The sequence below is a fragment of the Papio anubis genome, chromosome 17 (assembly GCF_008728515.1).
Source record: "Papio anubis isolate 15944 chromosome 17, Panubis1.0, whole genome shotgun sequence".
Taxonomy (NCBI): Eukaryota; Metazoa; Chordata; class Mammalia; order Primates; family Cercopithecidae; genus Papio; species Papio anubis.
Window position 1 is genome coordinate 48,275,356 of NC_044992.1, and position 22,778 is coordinate 48,298,133.

Here is a 22,778-nt window from a genome sequence, read left to right on the forward strand (position 1 = left end):
GTGAACAGGTAAACCACCTATGGGCGACAGGTGAGATACCTAGTGGGTAGAAGAGAGGGCAAGTCGGCTGGGCACGGTGGCTCATGCCTGTAATCCCAACAATTTTGGAGGCCAAGGCGGGTGGAACACCTGAGGTCTGGAGTTTGAGGCCAGCTGACCAACATGGTAAAACCCCAACTCTACTAAAAATACAAAAAATTAGCTGGGCGTGGTGGTGCAGGCCTGTAATCCCAGCTACTTGGGAGGCTGAGGTAGGAGAATCACTTGAACCCAGGAGACGGAGATTGCAGTGAGCCGAGATCGTGCCACTGCACTCTAGCCTGGGCAACAAGAGCGAAATTCTGTCTCCAGAAAAAAAAAAAAAAAGAAAAAAGAAAAGAAAGGGCGAGTTAGGCCATCTAAATCTAACAAGACAGGAAGTTGTGTTGCTCTGAGACAGCACCACCCCCAGCAGCAGCCTGTGCCTGGTTTGCAATACCACATGGATTGACCATTTCTGCAACGTGTTGCAGCCAGAGTGAGACAGTGGGGATACTGTAATATCCCATAATGAGAGGATGATCAACCCTTGCACAATTGGGGACCAGGATTGATTATTTAGAAGTACAAGTAGGAATAGGTTGTAAAATAGGTGTGATCTATATATCATGTTCCATGCCCTTGCCCCATGGAGTGAAAAAACTGTACCCTCTGGGGCTGGTTTGTGATTTCCGGGCCTGTGTAATGATGTGCTTTCCAGTGGGTAGGTTCTATGGCAAGGGCATAGACCCAGGTTGAGTTCCAGGTTGAGGCAAAGGAGTAGGGGACAATCCCTTATACTGTCAAGCTGGATCATGACAGTGGTATCAGTCCTTGAGCCAGAAGAGTGTGTGCACTGGGGAGATGAGAACACACACGTTAATTCAAGGGTGTCTTGGGCCTGCATGGCCTGGGTTACATTGTGAGAGTAATCAGGGATATATATATATATATATATATATATATATATATATATATATATACACACACACACAGTTTTAATTAATGCACAAGATCCACACTAAGTGTCCAGGGCTTGTGATTTTGCAAAGTGACCCGTCTAATTTGGGCAGTTTCATTCAGGGCTCAGATGGGTGCTGGTAAGCAGTGTGTCCACAGAGCCAGAGAGGGCGTCTCCTGCCAGAGTTGTTTCTTCAACGGTTGTTTCATCCATTCAATCAGCCCTGCTGCTATAGGGTTGTACGGCAGGTGGGTACAATGGATATCCAGGGCCTCCACCGATTCCTGTACTTTGTATACGGTAAAGTGAGAGCCCTGGACACTGCTGATATCAGTGGGGATGCCACAGGCCACACATAACTCCAGTCTTCTTACGGTGGTTGTCTGGGTGACATACTTGCTGGGATATGCCTATGGTAGCCCCATGCAGGTGTCTACACAAGTCAAAGCATAGTGGAAACCATCAGATAGGGGCGAAGGTCCTTGGAATTCTGGGACCTTGGCCTTCATCCTAGTATAAAGGGGCTGGTACCTGCCATTCCTCTGTGGGAGGGCAGCGGGCTGAGCCTGAGGCTCCTTAGTGAAGTTCCAGCTTGAGCTTCCAGCTTGAGCTTCCGCCATAGCCTGACCAGAACAGCATTGAACTGTAGGCTCTTAGATAACAAATCCAAGCATGTCAACCTGAAAGCTGTGTTTTCACAAATAGGCTTATGAAAATGAGATTCTCCTTCGATTTAACATGAATAGGCTCACTTTGCACTATCCATTAATCCTCATTTTATTGATACAGCTAAAGATTTACTATCTCCTCCAGAAAATTTATCAAAATTTACAATAAAACCAACCCTGTCACAAATACTTGGCCACTTTTCTATTTTTATTTTGTTTGTAGAAAGCCATCTGTTCATCCTTGTGTATTGATTGGTGTATTAAGCTGATTTCACATTGCTACCATGGTTGAATTAGACAGCTATTGCTGCATAGCAAGCAAGCACAAACTCTCATAGCTTATTGTAACAAGTATTTATTTATTGGTTATATATCTGTCAGTTAGTTGGGGTTTGATTGATTAAGGCTGGCCTTGGCTTCTGGCCACAGGTTGGTTTGGGACTTTCTTTTGAATTAGAGTTGTCATAGTTAGCAAATAAAAATGCAGGTTCCCCAGTTACATTTCAATTTCAGATAAACAACAAATAATTTTATTACAATTATATCTGATTATGCATGGGCATACTTACATTTAAAAATTATTTGTTGTGTGTCTGGAATTCCATTTTAACGGAGTGTCTGGTATTTTAGGGGGCAATCCTTCTCTGGGAGCGGAAGCCCAAGGGAACAAGCTCACATTTTGCGTCTTTGGGTCATGCCTTCTGACATCTCATTGGTCAAAGCAACTCACATGGTAAAGTTCAAGTCACAGGGTGGAAGAGGATACTTCTGGGTTGGGTGGGAGGAAGGGGGAGAGTAAACATTAATAAAGAATAATCTAATCTACCAAAGTAGAAAATCAATTATTTTAATAATCTTTGTTGTGAGGCTTGGAAAAGACTTCTAGAAGATCAAATTAGACTATGTCTATTTCATTAGAAATTCTATTTTGGGCCAGGCATGGTGGCTCATGCCTGTAATCCCAGCACTTTGGGAGGCCGAGGTGGGCGGATCATTTGAGGTCAGGAGTTCAACACCAGCCTGGCTAACATGGTGAAACCCTGTCTCTACTAAAGATACAAAAATTAGCTGGGCATGGTGGCAGGTGCCTGTAATCCCAGCTACTCAGGATAATAATCAACTGACACAGCATATCCAAGAGTATTGCCTAGAAATCTATATTTATTAAAAATAAAACTGCCTAAGATGTTCTAGGAAGATGCCAAGAAGTATCCAAGGCCATGACCTTCTCATCAACTCCTTGCTGGGTGCAATTCCATCCATAAGAATATGGCCTAAATTCAAATACAACTGCGACTTTGTATTCTCAAGAAGATGAATCAGGAGTAGGGCTCTGTGAAGTATAGCATAAAGAGCCAAGTTTTTTTACAAGACGGGAAAAACCAAGGACTTAGTGACTTGAGAGGATATCAGTATTTCTGGTGGAGCTTTGGTGGGTCAAAGACCATTCATCTTGCTGCTTGATGAGGGTGGCTACTTCCCTGAACCACATGGAGACACACTGTATGGGAAGAAGTGCCTCCTCCTGCTCGTCATCTGCAATTCTCGTCTGACACCATGGTCAGCTTCTGTTGTGGTTCTGTCTGCTCTGAACAGAGCTGTGGCCAAGGCCTCTGCCAGACGTGCTGCTGCCCCAGCTGCTGCCAGATCACCTGCTGCAGAACGACTCACTACCATCCCAGCTGCTGTGTGTCCAGGTGCTGCAGGCCGCGGTGCTGCCAGTCCCTGTGCTGCCAGCCCACCTGCTGCTGCCCCAGCTGCCACATTTCTAGCTGCTGCCGCCCCAGCTGCTGTGAGTCCAGCTGCTCCAGGCCCAGCTGTTATAATCCCCAGTGCTGCCAATCCTCCTACTGCCGCCCTTTTGCTGCACTTCTAGCTGCTGCCACCCTGGCTGCTGTGTGTCCAGCTGCTGTCATCCAGTCTGCTGCCAGACCACCTGCTGTGGCCCAGTCTCCTGTGAATCCTCTTGCTGTTGAACTTCATTCCTGACCACCAGCCCTGGTTCAACCACCATGTTGTCAGTGTACTAGTCATTCTCCTTCCTCTTCTCCACTGGACCTGGCCTTGCTCTGATCCACCACTACATTTATATAGCTAATTGTTCGTTTCACCAAGCAACCATTTTAAAAGCAACAATTTAAATGAATATCTTACAAAACCTCCAACTTCTATGCTTGGTGTGCAGTCAGAAGACCAGAATATCTCACACGATTTCATTGGAACAGGTTTCTAAGCTTACAACTGCTGAGTGTGGTCTGGACTTTGCAATGAATTACGTCTGGTAGAGTAACTATAGCTCAATAAATACTCTCTTGGTATCAAAAACATTTGTGACCTTTCAGTATTTCTTACAGTTGATTATTTATTTGGAAAACTGTTTGGGTTTCTATTGTATGGACAATAACACAAAAAAATGATACTATATGTATCAGCCAAAGCCTGTATTAGAGAAAATGTCAAATAATTCATTTTTTTATCCAAAACAGATTGCACACTTTACCTGCCATCAAGTTTGAGACAAAACAATAACTCAATTTTTACTGTAATTAAATTAAGAACCAATTAGCAAGTTATTGGGCTCTGGGAATTGCATAAAATGAATGAGACCCACTTCTCGTCCCTCAAGTAACTCACAATAAAATCGTGGGTTTTTCCTTTTTTTTTTTTTTTTTTTTGAGATGGGGTTTCACTCTTGTTTCCCAGGCTGGAGTGCAGTGGCATGATCTCAGCTCACAGCAACCTCTGCCTCCTAGGTTCAAGTGATTCTCTTGTCTCAGCCTCCCAAGTAGCTGGGATTACAGGCATGAACCACTAAGCCTGGCTAATTTTGTATTTCTAGTAGAGACAAGGTTTCTCCATGTTCGTCAGGGTGGTCTCGAACTCCTGACCTGAGGTGATCCGTCCACCTCGGCTTCCCAAAGTGCTGGTATTACAGGCATGAGCCACCACGCCCAGACTGAAAGTTATTTTTCTTTCCTTTCCCTCTCCACCCAATAAATTCAATTAATCATGGATTTAATTTAAATACATATGTCAGGGAGAGTATGTTGGTAATATTAGTGAGAAAAAGGACTCTCTTCTGTTGGAGAAAAGTAATACATACGTAAGGATTGATTCATAGAAATAAAATGTGTCAATTCTGAAAATTCAGGGTAACATGCACCGGTCTCAAACACGTAAGATTATGTGAAGGAGAATCAGATCACAGCCGAATGTATGTATCTTTAAGAAGAGTAGTATTATTAGAAAGACATTTAAAAAATTATAGTCCTTTCAAGGAGGAGGGACATGTCAAGATTAATTCATGGTGAGTTCTATGGAAAAATAAGAGGGATGATTTTAGGCTGCAGCCATAGAGTCAGTGGGAAAATCAACGAGCATGAGTGACGAAACACGTCACTGTGGGAAAGAAAGTGATGGAAACTAAGTTGGAAATGCAGCTGAGTTCTATTTTTGAGATGCTTCATTGACCCATTAATGATATTCATCCACTCATGCTCCATTAAAACTCCAACTGCAGAGTTTGCCTGCAGGTCTAACTATGAGACATGCAAAGGTTAGGGCTCACTACACATGACCTGGATCAAGTCACCCAGCTGCCTGTGTTTCCTTTATAACTTTGAGATTCCCTTTTGCATCAGGAGTTCAGTTCATATTGTATTTCCTGTGTCTTTTCAAGCCATTTCCTTCCATTTCAAAATGATATCAATCAAAATGATATCAGTAGGCTCAAAAGCTCTAGGCAAAACTTTTAGTTGAAAAGGAAAATAAAAAGGTAAAGTCAGCACAAAACTCAAACAACATATTCAGAAATTGATATGGTAATGCAACGTGAGAATCATATCTTTGGACTCAGGCATCCCTTTTCAATTTATTCCAGGGCCATAAATGGTCTATACAAGCTCTTTCTCATTGCAGCATTCCTTAAGTACCTAGGCCTGAGAAGTCTATCAGAGTCTCAAACTAGTAATAATGCTTATTCTGTCATATCTGTATATTGCAAAACTGTATTTGTTTTGTTCATTTCTATGATCTCTTCTATGGCACATAAACATTTATAAATATGTTATCTTCATTTTTGAATTTTTTCCTTTTTTTTTTTTTAGACAGGGTCTGGCTGTGTCACCTAAGCTGGAGTGCAGTGGCACCATGTCAGCTCACTGCAAACTTCAACTCCTGGGCTCAAGACAACCTCCCCCAGCTACTTCAGTCTCCCAAGTAGCTAGGACCACAGGCATGCACCACCATGTCTAGCTAATTTTTGTATTGTTTGCAGATACAGGGTCTTACTATGTTGCCCAGGTTGGTCTTGAACTCCTGAGCTCAAGCAATCCACCCACCTTGGTCTCCCAAAGTGCTGGGATTACAGGTGTGAACCACCACGCCCACTTTATCACCAGAAAGTATAGGTATTGTTACCCCATTTTTTTTATTTGCCTACCACTTGTGTATTCTTTGCTATTTTTTATCCTCTACCACTTTTGGAATATTTGAATCTTTTAAAAAATCTTTTAAAATTTTACCAGCTTCATCTCTCCAAACCAATATTTTATGCATGGCATTTATACTGTAATGGAATTCTTTATTTTGACTTATATTTCAGTCAATGGGAATATTTCTTAAGGGAATTTTAAAGGAAAGTTATATATCCTGAGTCCTTGAATCTATGAGGAGATCTTTCCACTGCCTTCACACATGACCAATAGTTTATGTGGATCAAAATAATAGCATCTGGTTCTCTCACCAAAGCTGGAGTGTGGTGGCACCAATTTCAGCTCACTGCAAGCTGCAGCTCCTGGACTGCAGCCAACCTCCCACCTCAGCCTCCCAAGTAGCTAGGACCACAGGCATGCCACAATGTTTTTTGCCCTTCAATACAGTTTAGGCATGAATAAAATATTGAGAAATAAAATTAACCTTCAAAATTATTTAACATGCTTTGGAAACAGAGAAAGAATCTCACCAACATCTGGAGCATGGGCACTAGTTTACTTCAGGAATAGTTAAGGGGGAGTATATATGTGAAATACTAAGTCTAATTTTAACTGTTTAGTAATAGTAGGTACTTAACATGTCAGAAAATAAACATTTATGTCCTCTTATCCTCTTTGAATCCATCATGATACACCAACTTTTAAAAGGTATTAAAAAACAGAAACCCTCTTCTTAATTTCTTAGGACAGGAGATAATAGCACATAAGAAAGGGTAGCAAATTTGGGGAAAGAGCAATGGTGGTCAACTAAAGATAACAAAAGGAGCTACAATGTGAATGCATACAGAGAGAGTACCACAGAGTGTAAAGCTGGTTTTCCTTGAAGGCTCAGAACGGCTCAGAACGGCTCAGAACCTGGAGGCACCAGATAATACTGAAGGCAGGGTAGGCAGCGGGCTGCTTAGACCCCTGGATCCCTACCCCACCCTACAAAGTTGCTCATTAGGCCTCCCCTACTTCCAACCAGGATAAACAAGAGGTTATCTTCTAGAAGATTTAGTAAGAGATACTCTAGATTTGGGAACACTAGAGTGAACAAAAGTCAAGAATAGAACAGAAAACAGACCCATGCAGTGAAAATCTGAGCCCTGTGCTCATCACCCAGGACTCTGATGACCATAAGCCTTCCCAGCAGAATATTGGAAGATTCTCCTCTAAAGAAACTAAAGGGGCCCAGAGAAAGAACATATAAATCTTGGCTTCCTTTTGGTGGACGAAGGGGAGGAGAGGTGAAGAGATAAATTAACAAACCCTGCTGTCCACGTAGGACTTTCAATTGGCTTTTTAGTGCCATGTCAACTATATGCTGCAGACACTTGGGAAATGTCTCCAGCCTGACAATCCACACTAATTTAAAAAGAACAAAAAGAAAAAAGGGGAAAAACAAATTTGACAGGAATAGAAACTATAGGAAGCAGCATAGAACTAAAAAAATTATAAAACAAGAACTACTATAAATAAAATACTCAAGAGAGCTGAGAGAAGAAATTCTATCTTTGAAATAAAAACAAGATTCTAAGAAACAGAAGCAGTCAGAGAAGGGTGAAATCTTGAGAATTAAAATGTGATAGAAAAAATTAGAAAAAAGTTCAGTAAAATGTTTGGAAGGTAAATTAGAATAAGAAGTCAAAGAATTTGTTCTCCTGTCTTGAAGATAGGTTAAAAAAATTATAAAAAGAAGCGAAAGAAATGGACATTAAAGAAAATATAATAACACAGAGGATCAATTCAGGAGATCTACCACTCAATGAAGAAAAATTTTAGAAAGACAGATAAGAAAACATAAGGAGTCAGGTGTAATGGTGGCCTGTGCCTCTAGTCCCAGTTACTTGGGAGGCTGAGGTGAGAGGGTCCCTTGGGCCCAGGGATTTGAAGCCAGCCTAGGCAACATAGTAAAGTCTTGTCTCAAAAGGCAAAAAGAAGACTGGAAGGGAAGGGAAGGGAAGGGGATGGAAGGGAAGGGAAGGGAGAAAGAAGGAAAGAAGGAAAGAAAGAAAAAGAAAGAGAGAGAAAAAGAAAGAGAAAGAGAAAGAAAAGGAAGAAGGGAAGGAAGGTAGAAGGGAAGAAAGGAGGGAGGAAGGAAGGAAAGGAGGGAGGAAGGAAGGAAAGAAGGGAGGGAGGAAGGAAAAGAGAGAAAGAGGAAGGAAAGAAAAGAAAGAAAGAAGAGGACAGAAGAAAGAAAGGAAGGAAGAGAGGAAGAAAGGAAGAAAGGGAAATAGAGAAAGAGGAATGGAGGGAGGGAGGGAAAAAGGAAGGAAGGAAGGAAGGAAGGAAGGAAAGAAGGAAAGAAATATGAGGGAGAAAACTATCAAGTAAATAGTATAAGAAAATTTCTTTCAGAAGGGAGCTCCAGATTAAAAGAACACCAGTGCTGAGCACAGTGAATGTAAGGTTCACATCAAGATACATCACTGTGAAATCTCAGAATATTAGGGATATGGAAATGGCACTAAAAGTGTCCAATGAGGAAAATAATATGTGGTTCCCATACCAAGGTTCAGGAAGTAAAATGGCATCACACTTTTCAACATCAGCACTGGAAGCCAGAAGACAATGGGAAATGCCTTAAAATTTCTTAGTGGGATGTTTTTTAGCCTAGAATTCCATGCCTGGGCAAACTACCAAACAGAAACAAAGGAATAGTAAAATTTTGAGATATGAAAAGTCCAAAAAATCCTTACTGTCCCTGCACGCTTTCTAAAGTAATGTCTGCAGGATGTGCACCACCAAAATGAAGAGGTTGACAAAGAGGAGAACACAGATTCAGAAAACAGGAATTTCAAGTCAGAAAATCAGAACTGCATTCAAGGTAAATCCAAAAATGACAACCGTACAGCAAGCCTAGAAAATGATCAGTGCAGAGAACAGTAAGATGAGGGTTTTGGAGAGAGAACTCTAGGAAAAAGATATTTCTAAATGGTGTGGTTACACTACTACTTCCTGACTTTTAAAGTTTAGATATTATCTATTGGCCCACTCTTACATGTGATGAGAATTTAGCTCTTACATCTCTCACTATCCAACAGCCACCATTCTTCCTCTCCCGTTGTGTTCCAACTTCCCAATTGACCAGATAATTCTAAAGTACTGTCAAATGCAGTCTTTGAAAAGGTGCTCAACATCACTAATCATCAGGGAAGTGCTAATGAAAACCACAATAAGTTATTACCTCATGCCTATTAGGATAACTATTATCAAAAAGTCAAAAGATAAGTGTTGGCAAGGATGTGGTGTAAAGGCAACTCTTATACATTATAGGTGGGAATGTAACTTGGTGCAGCCATTGTGGAAAACAGTATGGAGGCTCCTCAAAAAATTAAAAATAGAACTCACCTGTGAACCAGCAATTCCACTTCTGGATATATATCCAAAGGAAATAAAATCACTATCTTGAAGATATCTGCACTTGTATGTACATTGCAGCATTATTCACAACTGCTAAGATACAGAAATACCTATGTGCCCATCCACAGATGAGTGGACAAAGAAAATTTATATAAATGTCATTATTCACAATGGATTCAGCCTTTAAAAAGGAGACCCTGTCATTTATAACAACATGGATGAACCCAGAGGACATTAAGCTAAGTGAAATAAGCTGGACACAGAAAGACCAATACTGCATGATCTGACTTATATGGTGGTTGCCTGGGGTGGAATGAGGAAGAAATGGGTAGATGTTGGTCAAAGGGTATAAAGTTTCAACTATTCAAAATAAGTAAGTTCTGGAAATTGAATGTACAGCAATGTGACTATAGTTAACAATACTGTATTTTCACCACAAAAAGAGTATGTGAGGTGATTGATACGTTAGTTAGTTTGATTGTGGTGATTATTTCACAACGTATATGTATATCAAAACATTATTTTGTACACCTTGAATATATGCAATTTTTACTTGTCAATTATATCTCCAAAAAGCTTTCAAAAAGCTAAAAATAAATTCAACAATATGAAACACATGAGGAGCATGCTACCAGGATCTTAGAAGAGGGCAGGTTAAGGGAGAGGTGGCTTGGGCCGAGAGTATCAGGAAAGGTTTGCTGGAGGAGGTAATAGCACTTAAGTCTTAAAGAACAAGTACTATGGAGGTTCCTGCATAGTCTGTGGAACAGAATGAGAGAGGTCTCAACCACTGTTGAATAAATAAGTGAATGATAATCTACAGCTTTATAGGACTCCTAATTTCCAATTATATCAAACCCAACAAAGACCTTCCAAAAGAGCATTTCTGACCAACATAAAGCTCATTTGCACGCAACGACCTGCTATTATGATCCCAACTGTGAGTCACACAGGGCTCTTCAAGGCCCTAAGCCAATCGCTACATGACCCTGTGAATATTCTGAACATTGAAGACTGTGGTATTAGTGATTCGCTTTTGCTCTCTCTCTTCTCTTCTCTTCTCTTCTCTTCTCTTCTCTTCTCTTCTCTTCTCTTGGCATTATGCATTCCTGGGAGTATTGTGTGTTGGGACAATAATTCATTACTTGACTGACATATTACCTGAAATTCTGATGATCAGGTTACATCATAGTCAGAAAATAATTAGGACAATGTCCTGAATATCTCCTATACTTCTTAAATTTCTTGCTGTAATTGGTCGTCATACAACAAAATCTTATTAATTTGGGACATGTGCAGGCTAATTTTCCCTGGTTTGTATCCAGGGAAAATTGGCATCTTCCAAAAAATTCATGGGCAAATTGGGAAGGTGAATGTAATTATAGAAGATATATTTAACCTAGCATGAATGCACTTTGTGCTGATTGCAAGTGAATCACATTATTCTGTACTTGAGCCTTGAACCTCATCACTTAGAAGCATTCTTTAGCTATGATGCATAATTATGTTTAAATGTATTGGGAACAAGCTAAATGACATCAGAATGTTATTTTATTTTTTAAGTTTTGAGGTACAGTGTGACTTTGTTACATGCGTAGATTGCATAATTAGCAAGTCAGGGCTTTTAGGCCATCATCACATGAGTAACATAACTCATGTTATGAGTAACACATCATAACATAAGTAATTTCTCATTGTCAACCCCACTTTCACTCTCTAAGCTCTCTGAGTGTCCATGGTCTGTCATTCTATTCTCTATGTCCATGTGCACACATCATGTAGCCCCCATGTGTGAGAATATGCGATATGTGTCCTTCTGTGTCTGACTTGTTTCATTTAAGATGATGATCTCCAGTTCCATCCATGTTGCTACAAAATACATGATTTTATTATTTTTTATGGCTGAATAGTATTAAGTGACATTATTTTCTAAAGTCCAAGCCAACCAAATTAGCCTAGCCTGCACTTTGGAGCCATTATTAAGTAAAATGAGGGTTATTTGAACACAAGCACTACATATCCTGCAATACTGCAACAGTCAGTCTGGTAACTGAGATAATTATTTGGGGATTAAAGGGTGTGTCATGTATACAGTGTGGACACAGGGATGACATTTGTCCCATGCAAGACAGAGCAGGATTGGTGATATTTCATCTTACAACTCAGGATGGCATGCAATTTAAAACTTACAAATTGTTTATTTCTGGAATATTCCATTAAATATGTTAGAACCATGGTTGACCGCAAGTAACTGAAACTGTGGAAAGTAAATCCACAGATAGGGAAGGACTACTGTAATGCCAGGAACAGAGCATTAAGGGTGATTCTGGTCAAGGCTCAGGAGAAAAGAATAGCTGTAGGGGAAGTCTGAATCTTCTTATAGATTATTTAGGTGGTCATGACCAGAATGCTGAGAGAAATATGGATAGTAGAGGCTATTCTGATGACATCTCAGATGGAAATGAGGAACAATAATTGGAAGCTGGAGGAAAGACCATTCGTTTACAAAGTGGCAAAGGACTTAATTGAATTATGTTCATGTCCAAGGGCCTGAACAGAGGGCAGAGTTTAAGAAAGATGAAGCAGTATATTGGGGGAAGAAATTTCTAAGAAAAATGTTGAAGGAGCTGCATAGCATCTTTGAACTTCATATAGTAAAATGCAAGAGGAAACAAATGATTTAAGGTGGAATTCATAATTAAAAGGGAGACAGAACATAAAGATGTAGAAAATGTGCAGCCTGGCCATATAAAGAATGAAAAAGCATGCAAGGATGTGGCCAAGTGATGCTTTGATACAAGGATTGATATGAATAGAAGGAAGCTAGGTGCTGTTCATCACATCAATGGGAGAATGGCTCTGAAGCCATTTCAGAGATCTTTGAAGCTGTCCCTCTCATCATAGGCTCCAGATAAGAGAACCTTGAGGTCAGAAAGAGCTTGGTACTCCCCACATTCTAGCACAGTGCCCCTTTGCTGCTACAGTTGCGGTTCAAGTGGGCTTAGATGAGACTTGCACTGCCACTGCAAAGGGCACAAACTGTGAGCCTTGGTGGTGTTCATGTAGTACTGACTGTAGATACACAGAGTGCAGGAGCTGTGGGGCCATGGCGGTCACCTAGGTTTGAAAGGATGTTTCCGACAGCCTGCCACAGGGGTGTAGCCACAGCAGAGAGGTCCTCCTAGGGCCATGCTCAGGAAAACGGGGGGTCAGAGCAGCCACTGAGACCCTAGAACCGCAGAACTATCAGCCTGAGAGAGCTGCAGGCAGAGACTCCAATCAGATTGCTGCTGCATGGGCTGAGCCCAGCAAAGCCACAGGGCAGAGCTATTTGAGGGCCTTTGGGGCCTAACACCAAGGCCCCCAGGCAGCCCAGCCCCGTGGCAGGCATGTCCAGGAGGCAGCACATGGAGTCAAAGGTCATTCTCCAGTTTTAAGATTTAATGCTGTCTTCCCTGTTGGACTCGCTTGGGGCCAGTTACCCTTTTTTCTTTCCTGTTGCTCCCTTTTGGAATGGGCCTGTCTATACTATGCCTCTCCCAGTATCGGATTTTGGAACTAGATAACTTCTTTAATAGGTTCACATGTGGAGGAGAATTTGCCTCAGGATAAGTCCTGTGTTGTGTCTCACTCATATCAGATTTAGATGACACTCTTAGATTTACATTTTGACTTTTAAGTTGGTTCTGGAACAAGTTAAGACTTTGGAACTATTGGAATAAAATGAACACATTCTGTGTATGAGAAGGACATGGATTTGGGGGCCAAGGGTGGAATGCAGTGGTTTGAATGTGTCCCTCAAAATCCTCAAAATTCACGTGTTGGACACTTGATCCTCAATGCGGCAGTGCTGGGAGGTGGCGCCCAACAGGAGATGTTTGGGTCATGGTGACACCACCCTCATGAGTGGATTCATGTTGTTATCACAAGAGTGGGTTCCTTATAAAAGGATGATTTTGACTCCCTCTTTCTCTGTCTCACCCTCTCCTTTCCCTTCCACAATGTGATGACACAGTATTCCTGGTTATCTATAACCAAGTCTTATTCTATGAATGGAATCCCAACTTCCACAACTTTCCACATATACTATTTATCAGGGGACATGTTACTTACCATAGAAATAAGTGTAGTTTTCCTAAAATGAAACTCTGATCTCCTTGTTTGGAATGTTTTCCTCTCTTTTATCCAGAAGTCAAAAGATATATCCATTTTTAAAGGACCTTACATGCCTCTATGTCATCAAAAAGCCTTCATTCACTCAATAAACATTTACCACCAGTGTTCTCTGTGCTGAGTATCATGGTAAAAAAAAGAAATGTCATAGGCCATGCCTTCAGGGTATTTGCATTGCATATGGGGAATGACAGAAGTAAATGACTATGATACAGTAGAATGTATCAAATTATGAGCACAAGGGAGGAAATAATGATAAATGTATGGTGTAGCTTATCAGGAAAAATATTATTGAGGAGGAAATATTTTAACTGGTTTTGACACATGAGTAGGAGTTTGCAGAATGAACAACAACAAAAAAAATGAAACATTCCAAGAAGATGAAACAGTTTCAGCAAGTTTGGCAAATTTTATTCTTTACCGCTTTCTTGGCTACCCTAAGACATATTAGGCTTACTTTCTCTTTAATCTTGGACACGTTTTTTGTTTATTTGTTTGTTTGTTTTAGCTTTTTAATGCTTCTTTTGCGTACTCTGCTAAAAGAGTAATAAGAATGTGCACTACTTTATAAGGTTGTATTAAAGAGTGAAAATGAAATAAATATAAGATGTTTAGCACAATGTCTGGTACATAGTCAAAACTTCACAAGTAATATACATACCTTGAGGGTGTATGGAACTTATCCACATACTATACATTTTTATTGTAGTTGTTTAATGAACATAATTGTAATTCCTTTCATTTTTGCCAAATTCTGTTTCTTATACATGTGTCTTATACAAGTACCTGCAGGAAAAAGATGAGGGTTTATCCGTTCTATACCCAGAGTACCCAATAGAATGTCTTGGATGCACATTATTGAAGGCTTAATAATTCTAAACATTGTTTACATATAACAAATGCTTTTGTCAAAGAAAAATCATCATGCAATTTTGATGATCAAAGATCAAACTTCCTACTCCTAATGCCTATACTGTAAGACATATACAAAAATGTGTTTTTACTCTTTAAAGGCAATGAGTCATGGCTAAGTACTTTCACTTGAAGTGGTGGAATAAGATCTGACACTGAGTTTATAACTTCCTTGGGATCTGACCATCTCCTCAACCGTTCAAGAAGCATACACGGAATCAGAGTCATCTTCATTACAGATGGGACATCCTTCTCCCGAATGAGTCCTTCCTTCGAACTCCTTTCTGACATCTCATCTGACCAGGACATTCTTTGACAACAAAAGATACATTCACATTATAAAAAGTGTCCCCCATGATTTGTAGAGAGCTATCTACAGGTAGGAGGGAGAATCACATTTAGAAATAAAGTGTCAGAGTCATGTGTCCAGCGGTTTGTAAAAGACACTGCATAGACCAGGGACAAAGGTGACCCCCACTAAGGAAGAAATATGACAAGTGTTTCCAATAGAAACACAGGAGCACAGCAGGAAAAGGAAATGGGTTATTTTTGGAGTATTTAAATGGGTTAGTTTTGGAGTATTTAACTAGAAACACACAATGATGTAATTACATGATTAAGTTTTCCACGAGGTAAATAATAACAAGGAAATAATGACGTGGTGGCAATGGGCCTTCAGCAGGGTATAAAGGAGGCTATGGACCCAGAAGACTTCCAAACACAAGAACTTCAATCTCTTGGAAACCCACCCAGATCCTCCCCGTTCTGACACCATGGTCAACTCCTGTTGTGGCTCCGTGTGCTCTGACCAGGGCTGCGGCCAAGATCTCTGCCAGGAGACCTGCTGCAGCCCCAACTGCTGTCAGACCACCTGCTGCAGGACCACCTGCTGTCGTCCCAGCTGCTGTGTGTCCAGCTGCTGCAGGCCCCAGTGCTGCCAGTCTGTGTGCTGCCAGCCCACCTGCTGCCGCCCCAGCTGCTGCATCTCCAGCTGCTGCCGTCCCTCTTGCTGTGAATCCAGCTGCTGCCGCCCCTGCTGCTGCCTGCGTCCAGTCTGTGGCCGAGTCTCCTGCCACACCACTTGCTATCGCCCAACCTGTGTCATCTCCACCTGCCCCCGCCCCTTGTGCTGCGCCTCCTCTTGCTGCTGAGCCCCCTGCCCTGGCTCACCTCCCCCTTCACTGCTGGCCCACAGATGCAGACCCTTCTACTGTGCTGGCTATGAGGACACATGGAGTGGGGTTGATGTCATTCAATAGGATGGACCTCATGTTTCCAATGAGCCCATCACCATTTCACTGACTCTGAGAATATTCTGGTTCATTTTAAGCTCCCTCCCTTGCTTTCTTTTTCTTCCAGTGGTAGCACCAAATAGAAATTAATTTGTAATCCACTAACTAAGAAATTATTCCGATCCTCTAATTTCCTTATTTTCTTTATCACTTTGAGGTAGAGATTCTCCTTCTCAGTGAGGTAGACATTATCTGCAGGATCAGTTTTGTCACTGATGTTGCACCCTCAGACCCAGGGGCCCAGTTATATTCTGTGTTTCTCCTAGTGTGAATTTCTTATGCTTTGTTGCATCTCTGCTTTCTAATAAACTTTTCTGCACATAAGAATTCATTGGTATCATTCTCTGTTGCTTTCATAATTATTTTACTGATTCCCTAGCAATTATATTTTACACAAAGATACAGGAAGAGCAACCCATGTTGAAATCACTTTGAAGATACATGCTGTATCAAATATACATAATTTAAGGTATTGGAATAAAAGTGCTGTGTGTATATGTGTATGTGTGTGTTTGTGGGTGCGCACAGGTGTTTTAATATCCTAAATTAAGACAGATTTAATTCATGCCTTAGCTCTTGAAACACATTTTATCTTTAACACGTTATATCTAATTGTCATACTATTGTCCCTATTTTGACAAAAAAAGATAAAACCAAATTTCTGAAAAGTAGACACCAACGAAAGAAGGGAAATCTTCTATAAAGAATTTAATGTACTCAATTCATTTCACTCAATAAACAACATTTTGGAATTTATTATTAAAAAGTGGACTTTATTTCCCAGTGAGTTCTGCTGAGAAAAAAAAGCATATTGAGCTGTATTTCATCTGGATAGCATGGTATACTTCTGACTGTGGTCTCTACAGGTTTATGTTATAATTTAAACATCTCCACACTTAACATTTAAACATATATAAACCCAGCAAGGCTGAAAATTTCAAGACTCACTTTTGTTTTTAAGAATTATTTTATTGGAATTAGTTCATAGCTTTGAGTAGGTCGCAGCTGGGGTGCATATCCTAATTAGAATTCCCAAGAGTGGTGCCTTCATTTGAATCTGAAGTAATATCGTAAGTGATTATAACTTGGCATTCTAGTAGGAGCACCTGCTCTTGATGTTTTTACTTTTATTTGACTATTATCAGCTCTGAAGTGACCCTATAAGCTATTGAGCCAATCAAATTTAAGATGATTTGTTCAGATATCATTGATAGCTTCACATTTTTTCTGAGGCCTTAAGAAAATGTTGCCCAGATGTTAATCACAGAGTTATGATGCCTTTTTAAACATGAGGCAGGATAAATAAGGTTAGGAAGCTGTGAAAGGAAAATAAATATCGGGGCCCCCAAATCACTAAGCTAAAGGGAAAAGGCAAGCTGGGAACTATTTCGGGCACACCTGCCTCTCATTCTACTTAAAGTCACCCCTCTGCTCACTGAGATAAATGCATATCTGATTGCCTCCTTGGGAAAGACTAACCAGAAACTCAAAAGAATGCAAGTATTTGTCTCTTTTTTTTGTTATTATACTTTAAGTTCCAGGGTATATGTGCATGACGTGCAGGCTTGTTACATATGTATACATGTGCCATGTTGGTGTGCTGCACCCATTAACTCGTCATTTATATTAGGTATATCTCCTAATGCTATCCCTGCCCCCTTCCCCTCCCCCACAACAGGCCCCAGTGTGTGATGATACCCTTCCTGTGTCCAAGTGTTCTCATTGTTCAATTCCCACCTATGAGTGAGAACATGCAGTGTTTGGTTTTTTTGTCCTTGTGATAGTTTCCTGAGAATGATGGTTTCCAGCATCATCCATGTCCCTACAAAGGATATGAACTCATCCTTTTTTATGGCTGCATAGTATTCCATGGTGTATATGTGCCATGTTTTCTTAATCCAGTCTATCATTGATGGACATTTGGGTTGGTTCCAAGTCTTTGCCATTGTGAATAGTGCTGCAATAAACATACGTGTGCATGTGTCTTTATAGCAGCATGGTTTATAATCCTTTGGGTATGTACCCAGTAATGGGATGGCTGGGTCAAGTGGTATTTCTAGTTCTAGATCCTTGAGGAATTGCTACAGTGTCTTCTACGATGGTTGAACTAGTTTACATTCCCACCAATAGTGTAAAAGTGTTCCTATTTCTCTACACCCTCTCCAGCACCTGTTGTTTCCTGACATTTTAATGATCGCCATTCTAACTGTTGTGAGATGGTATCTCATTGTGGTTTTGATTTGCATTTCTCTGATGGCCAGTGATGATGAGCATTTTTTCATGTGTCTGTTGGCTGCATAAATGTCTTCTTTTGAGAAGTCTCTGTTCATATCCTTTGCCTACTTTTTGATGGGGTTGTTTATTTTTTTCTTGTAAATTTGTTTGAGTTCTTTGTAGATTCTGGATATTAGCTCCTTGTCAGATGAGTAGATTGCAAACTTTTTTTCCCATTCTGTAGGTTGCCTGTTCACTCTGATGGTAGTTTATTTTGCTGTGCAGAAACTCTTCAGTTTAATTTAGATCCCATTTATCAATTTTGGCTTTTGTTGACATTGCTTTTGGTGTTTTAGACATGAAGTCCTTGCCCATGCCTATGTCCTGAATGGTATTGCCTAGGTTTTCTTCTAGGATTTTTATGGTTTTAGGTCTAACGTTTAAGTCTTTAATCCATCTTGAATTAATTTTTGTATAAGGTGTAAGGAAGGGATCCAGTTTCAGCTTTCTGCATATAGCTAGCAAGTTTTCCCAGCACCATTTATTAAAAAGGGGATCCTCTCCCCATTTCTTGTTTTTGTCAACTTTGTCAAAGATCAGATGGTTGTAGATGTGTGGTATTATTTCTGAGGGCTCTGTTCTGTTCCATTGGTTTATATCTCTGTTTTGGTACCAGTACCATGCTGTTTTGATTACTGTAGCCTTGTAGTATAGTTTGAGGTCAGGTAGCGTGATGCTTCCAGCTTTGTTCTTTTGGCTTAGGATTGACTTGGCAATGTGGGCTCTTTTTTGGTTCCATATGAACTTTAAAGTAGTGTTTTCCAATTCTGTGAATAAAGTCATTGGTAGCATGATGGGGATGGCATTGAATCTATAAATTACTTTGGGCAGTATGGCCATTTTCACATTATTGATTCTTCCTATCCATGAGCATGGAAAGTTCTTCCATTTGTTCGTGTCTTCTTTTATTTCATTGAGCAGTGGTTTGTAGTTCTCCTTGAAGAGGTCCTTTACATCCCTTGTAAGTTGGATTCCTAGATCTAGAAGCCCACTTCCAGCTTCAAGTTGTCCTGCCTTTGCTTTGAGTTGTCCCGCCTTTTCTGGACCAAATCCATGTTCATCTTACATATGTTGATTGATGTCTCATGTCTCCCTAAAATGTATAAAACGAAACTGTGAACTGACCACCTTACACACATGTTGTCAGGACTTCCTGAGGCAGTATCACTGGAGCGTCCTCAACCTCAGCAAAATAAACTTTCTAAATTAACTGAGACCTGTCCCAGTTTTTCAGGGTTCACATTTGGTAATCATGAAGGGATTCTGAGTGGATATGCCCCTGACCTTTGATAAATATCCTGTTGGTGCCTGGTAATAGCATGCGCTAACTTTATGATTCAAACCAATAGGACAATTTGCTGAGGTCTGGGAGCACCCACCGCAAAGAATCCCTGATCTCCCAAAATTTGGTGAAGATCTAAAGTTTATTTTGCTGTACAACTCCCCCACCTATTTTCGTTTTTGGAGTTTTACTTGCTTACTTGCCATCCTGTACAAGGAAGGCAAGATTAGCTTTTACTTCCTTTATAAGGAAGGCAAGATTTACTTTTACTTCCTTTACAAAGAAGGCAAGATTTCCTGCTTCCATGATGATGAAAGGCATGTAGCGTTTGAGCTCACTCCCAGCAGGGAAGACCAGTTTTAGTGCTTTTCCTGCTTCTACGGTGGTAGAAAGCAGTCTTCAGCCTGAGACCCATCCCTAGGTAAGTAGCTGAACTGGGGCTTTGTCTTGGCTAAAGTTTAACAACCTGCTGGTCTTAATTTCTCCTTATCATTAGAGTGCTTGGTGATCCTATTGCTGGATTTTTTGTTGGTTGTTTTGGTCTTTCTCCCATCAGACTTAACCAAGTCTACCTGACTTGGTCAAATCCAAGTGAGAATTCAAAATTATGGGTAACAAAGCCTCTCTAATTTGGCCAAAATTCCTTGCAGCTGTGAAAGAAGAAAACAAACAAAAAGAACCAAAAAAACATGCACTTGGTTTCTGTGTTTACTTCCTGTCTTAAAAAACAAATGTTATTTTATTTACTTTTCTTCCACCCTATACCGCTTTCCCTCTTTGCCATCTGCAGTACCAACAAATCTAGAGAAGTCTTCTAATGACTTGAACCCCCTTAAAGAATTCAGAACAAAGTTGCCACTCACCCCTTTTGGGGTGTTTTGTTTTCTTTGTGGAGTTTTAAGAGTCATGGGTAGATTCTTCTTAAGTCTAAACCTCTGCTTTCCTGTATTGCATGACCTGACCTCTTTGGCTTTGACCTTGCTGTGTGTAATAGTAGATGAGAGCCACAAAGTTAAGGGGTGGCTGAGCGCAGTTTACAAAAAGTGGTCTTGGCTGTTGTTTTGTTTTCCTTCTAGGAAGTTGCTATTTAAGGATCCTAATTCTAGTTCAGAGATGCATTCTAAAGTGTCTTCTCTGTTGCTTTTTCTCCCCAAATTAAGCTCTATTCAGCTTGTCTGTGTGTATTTGCATGAGGAACTGAACTGTTATTTTCAGTGGTGACCCAGTGTGGAGTCCTGCCCACAAGCAGCACATATTGATCCACCACAGAAAACCTCTAGGCCTCAGCTCAGTTCCTCTTTTTAAGAAGAAAACTGGGAAACAAATAATCTAAGAATGAGGAGAAAACAAGGAGAATGACCCCCGTTCGAGCACTCCATAGGTTTTATGGAACCTGGTCTTTTCATAGTTTATGTAAAATGGAAGTAATCAGGTCTTTGTGCACATTTATCTTAAGAAAAAGGAGCCCATGTAAATCAGTTCAACCATTGTGGAAGACAGTATGGTGATTCCTCAAGGATCTAGAACCAGAAATACCATTTGACCCAGCAATCCCATTACTTGGTATATATCCAAAGGAATATAAGTCGTTCTACTATAAAGACATAAGCACTCGTATGTTTATTGCAGCACTATTTACAATAGCAAAGACATGGAAACAATCCAAATGCCCATCAATTATAGACTAGATAAAGAAAATGTGGTGCACATACAGCATGGAATATGATGTAGCCATAAAACGGAATGAGATCATGTCCTTTGCAGGGCCATGGATTAAACTGGAAGCCATCATCCTCAGCAAACTAACACAGAAACAGAAAACCAAATACCACATGTTCTCACTCATAAATGGGAGTTGAACATTGAGAACACATGGACACAGAGAGAGGAGCAACACACATCAGGGGTTGTTGAGGGGTGGAGAATGAGGGGAGGGAACTTAGAGGATGGGTCAATAGGTGCAGCAAACCACCATGGCACACATATACCTACGTAACCTGCATGTTCTGCTGCACATGTATCCTGTTTTTTTCTTTAGAAGAAAGAAAAGAAAAAGAAAAGAAAAGGAAGGAAAAGAAACTCTCTCCTCTGTCTCTTTCTCTCTGCTCTTCTCTTTCTCTCTTTCTCACCTCTCTTGAAACCGACCTCGCCATAATATCTTCTCTATCTTTCTCTTAAACCAACGTTTTGACGATAAACAGGACAAGACGTGACGATAACGTGACAGGGACAAACAGGTAAAGTAACGGCATTGTTTCTTCCGCATTGTTTGCGCGCCGTCGCGACGGCAGCGCAGGCGGCAACCGCGGTTGCGGCGCCAGCATTTTGTGCGCGGCCATTTTGCGCCGAACAAAACGATAAAACAACGCGCGTGGCGCGTGCTGGCCATCTTTGGCATGCGGCGCTGGCGTACCGCTGCTGGCGCGGCGCGCGCAGCGCGTGGCGCTCGCCGCATGCGTGCGTGTGGTATGTGTGTACGCGCGACAGCACCTTCCGCGAACGGCAACAACATATGGTAACGGCTGCAGCGGCGTTGTTTTGTTGACGCATCGTGACGGCGTGTGTACGTACGCATTCGCCGCCGCCGCGTTTGTGACGTTTATCGTGATGCGCGGCGCGGCGCAACAACAACATTGCGTTTCGCTGCCGTCTTGTATGACGCGCTGCGTGACCGCGACGCGCGCCTCAATGCCGACGTTGCGCGACAACAACAGCGACAACGCGCGGCGTATCGCGTTGGCAACGACGCGACAACGCGTGAATGATTGTCGCGACGTAAATGGCGCGCGCTGGTGGTCGCTGGCTTCGAACGGCGTTTTCGCAGCAACTGGCGTGGCGGCGGCGGCGTAATGCTATGTTGCGCGCCGCAAGCCTAAAATCTGCCGCATTATGTTGGCGCTCCAGCTATCCTCGCCATGATAAGCGGGACGCTCTCCTCAGCCTGCTGCTGGCGTAACGCGGCTATGACTTCACGCCTGCCGCCCATGGCGCACGGCGTGTCTCTTTTGACCGCCACCGCCGTAATGCAGCTGCGCCATGCTACTATGACAACGTACCTCTTCCACCATGCGCGCGCCGCGCTGCGACAACGCTGCGTATCGTACATAACATGTCATCGCCAGTTGTGTACACAATGTCTCACTACTGAAAATATATAAAAGAGCTCTAATTAATTGGCTTAAAAAAGCACTTGAATCAAGTACTTTATCAGGAACAAAGAAAAGATTAGTAGAATGCTTTCTAAGTTTATGTAACGTAAGTAAAATCTTTAATAAATAAGTTAGCTTTAAAATTATTGGTACGGTAATAATAGAGGTGTCTTAAGAATTTCCAGCATGCGTTTTTGTTTGCATTTATTAA

General features: G+C 41.2%; 1 protein-coding gene across 2 annotated transcripts; it reads left to right on the forward strand.

Moving 5' to 3' along the window:
- The first annotated feature begins 2,688 nt into the window (after positions 1 to 2,688).
- On the forward strand, positions 2,689 to 17,352 carry LOC101004646 (keratin-associated protein 4-8). Of its 2 annotated transcripts, XM_031657090.1 has the most exons (2): positions 2,689 to 3,463; positions 15,396 to 17,352. In XM_031657090.1, the coding sequence occupies exons 1-2, from the start codon at positions 3,205 to 3,207 to the stop codon at positions 15,719 to 15,721; spliced, it is 585 nt and encodes a 194-aa protein (XP_031512950.1). In that variant the 5' UTR covers positions 2,689 to 3,204; the 3' UTR covers positions 15,722 to 17,352. The 2 variants fall into 2 exon arrangements, with proteins under 2 accessions (XP_031512950.1, XP_003913058.2); XM_003913009.5 differs by lacking the exon at positions 2,689 to 3,463 and having other exon boundaries at positions 8,391 to 17,352.
- Positions 17,353 to 22,778: the final 5,426 nt, after the last annotated feature.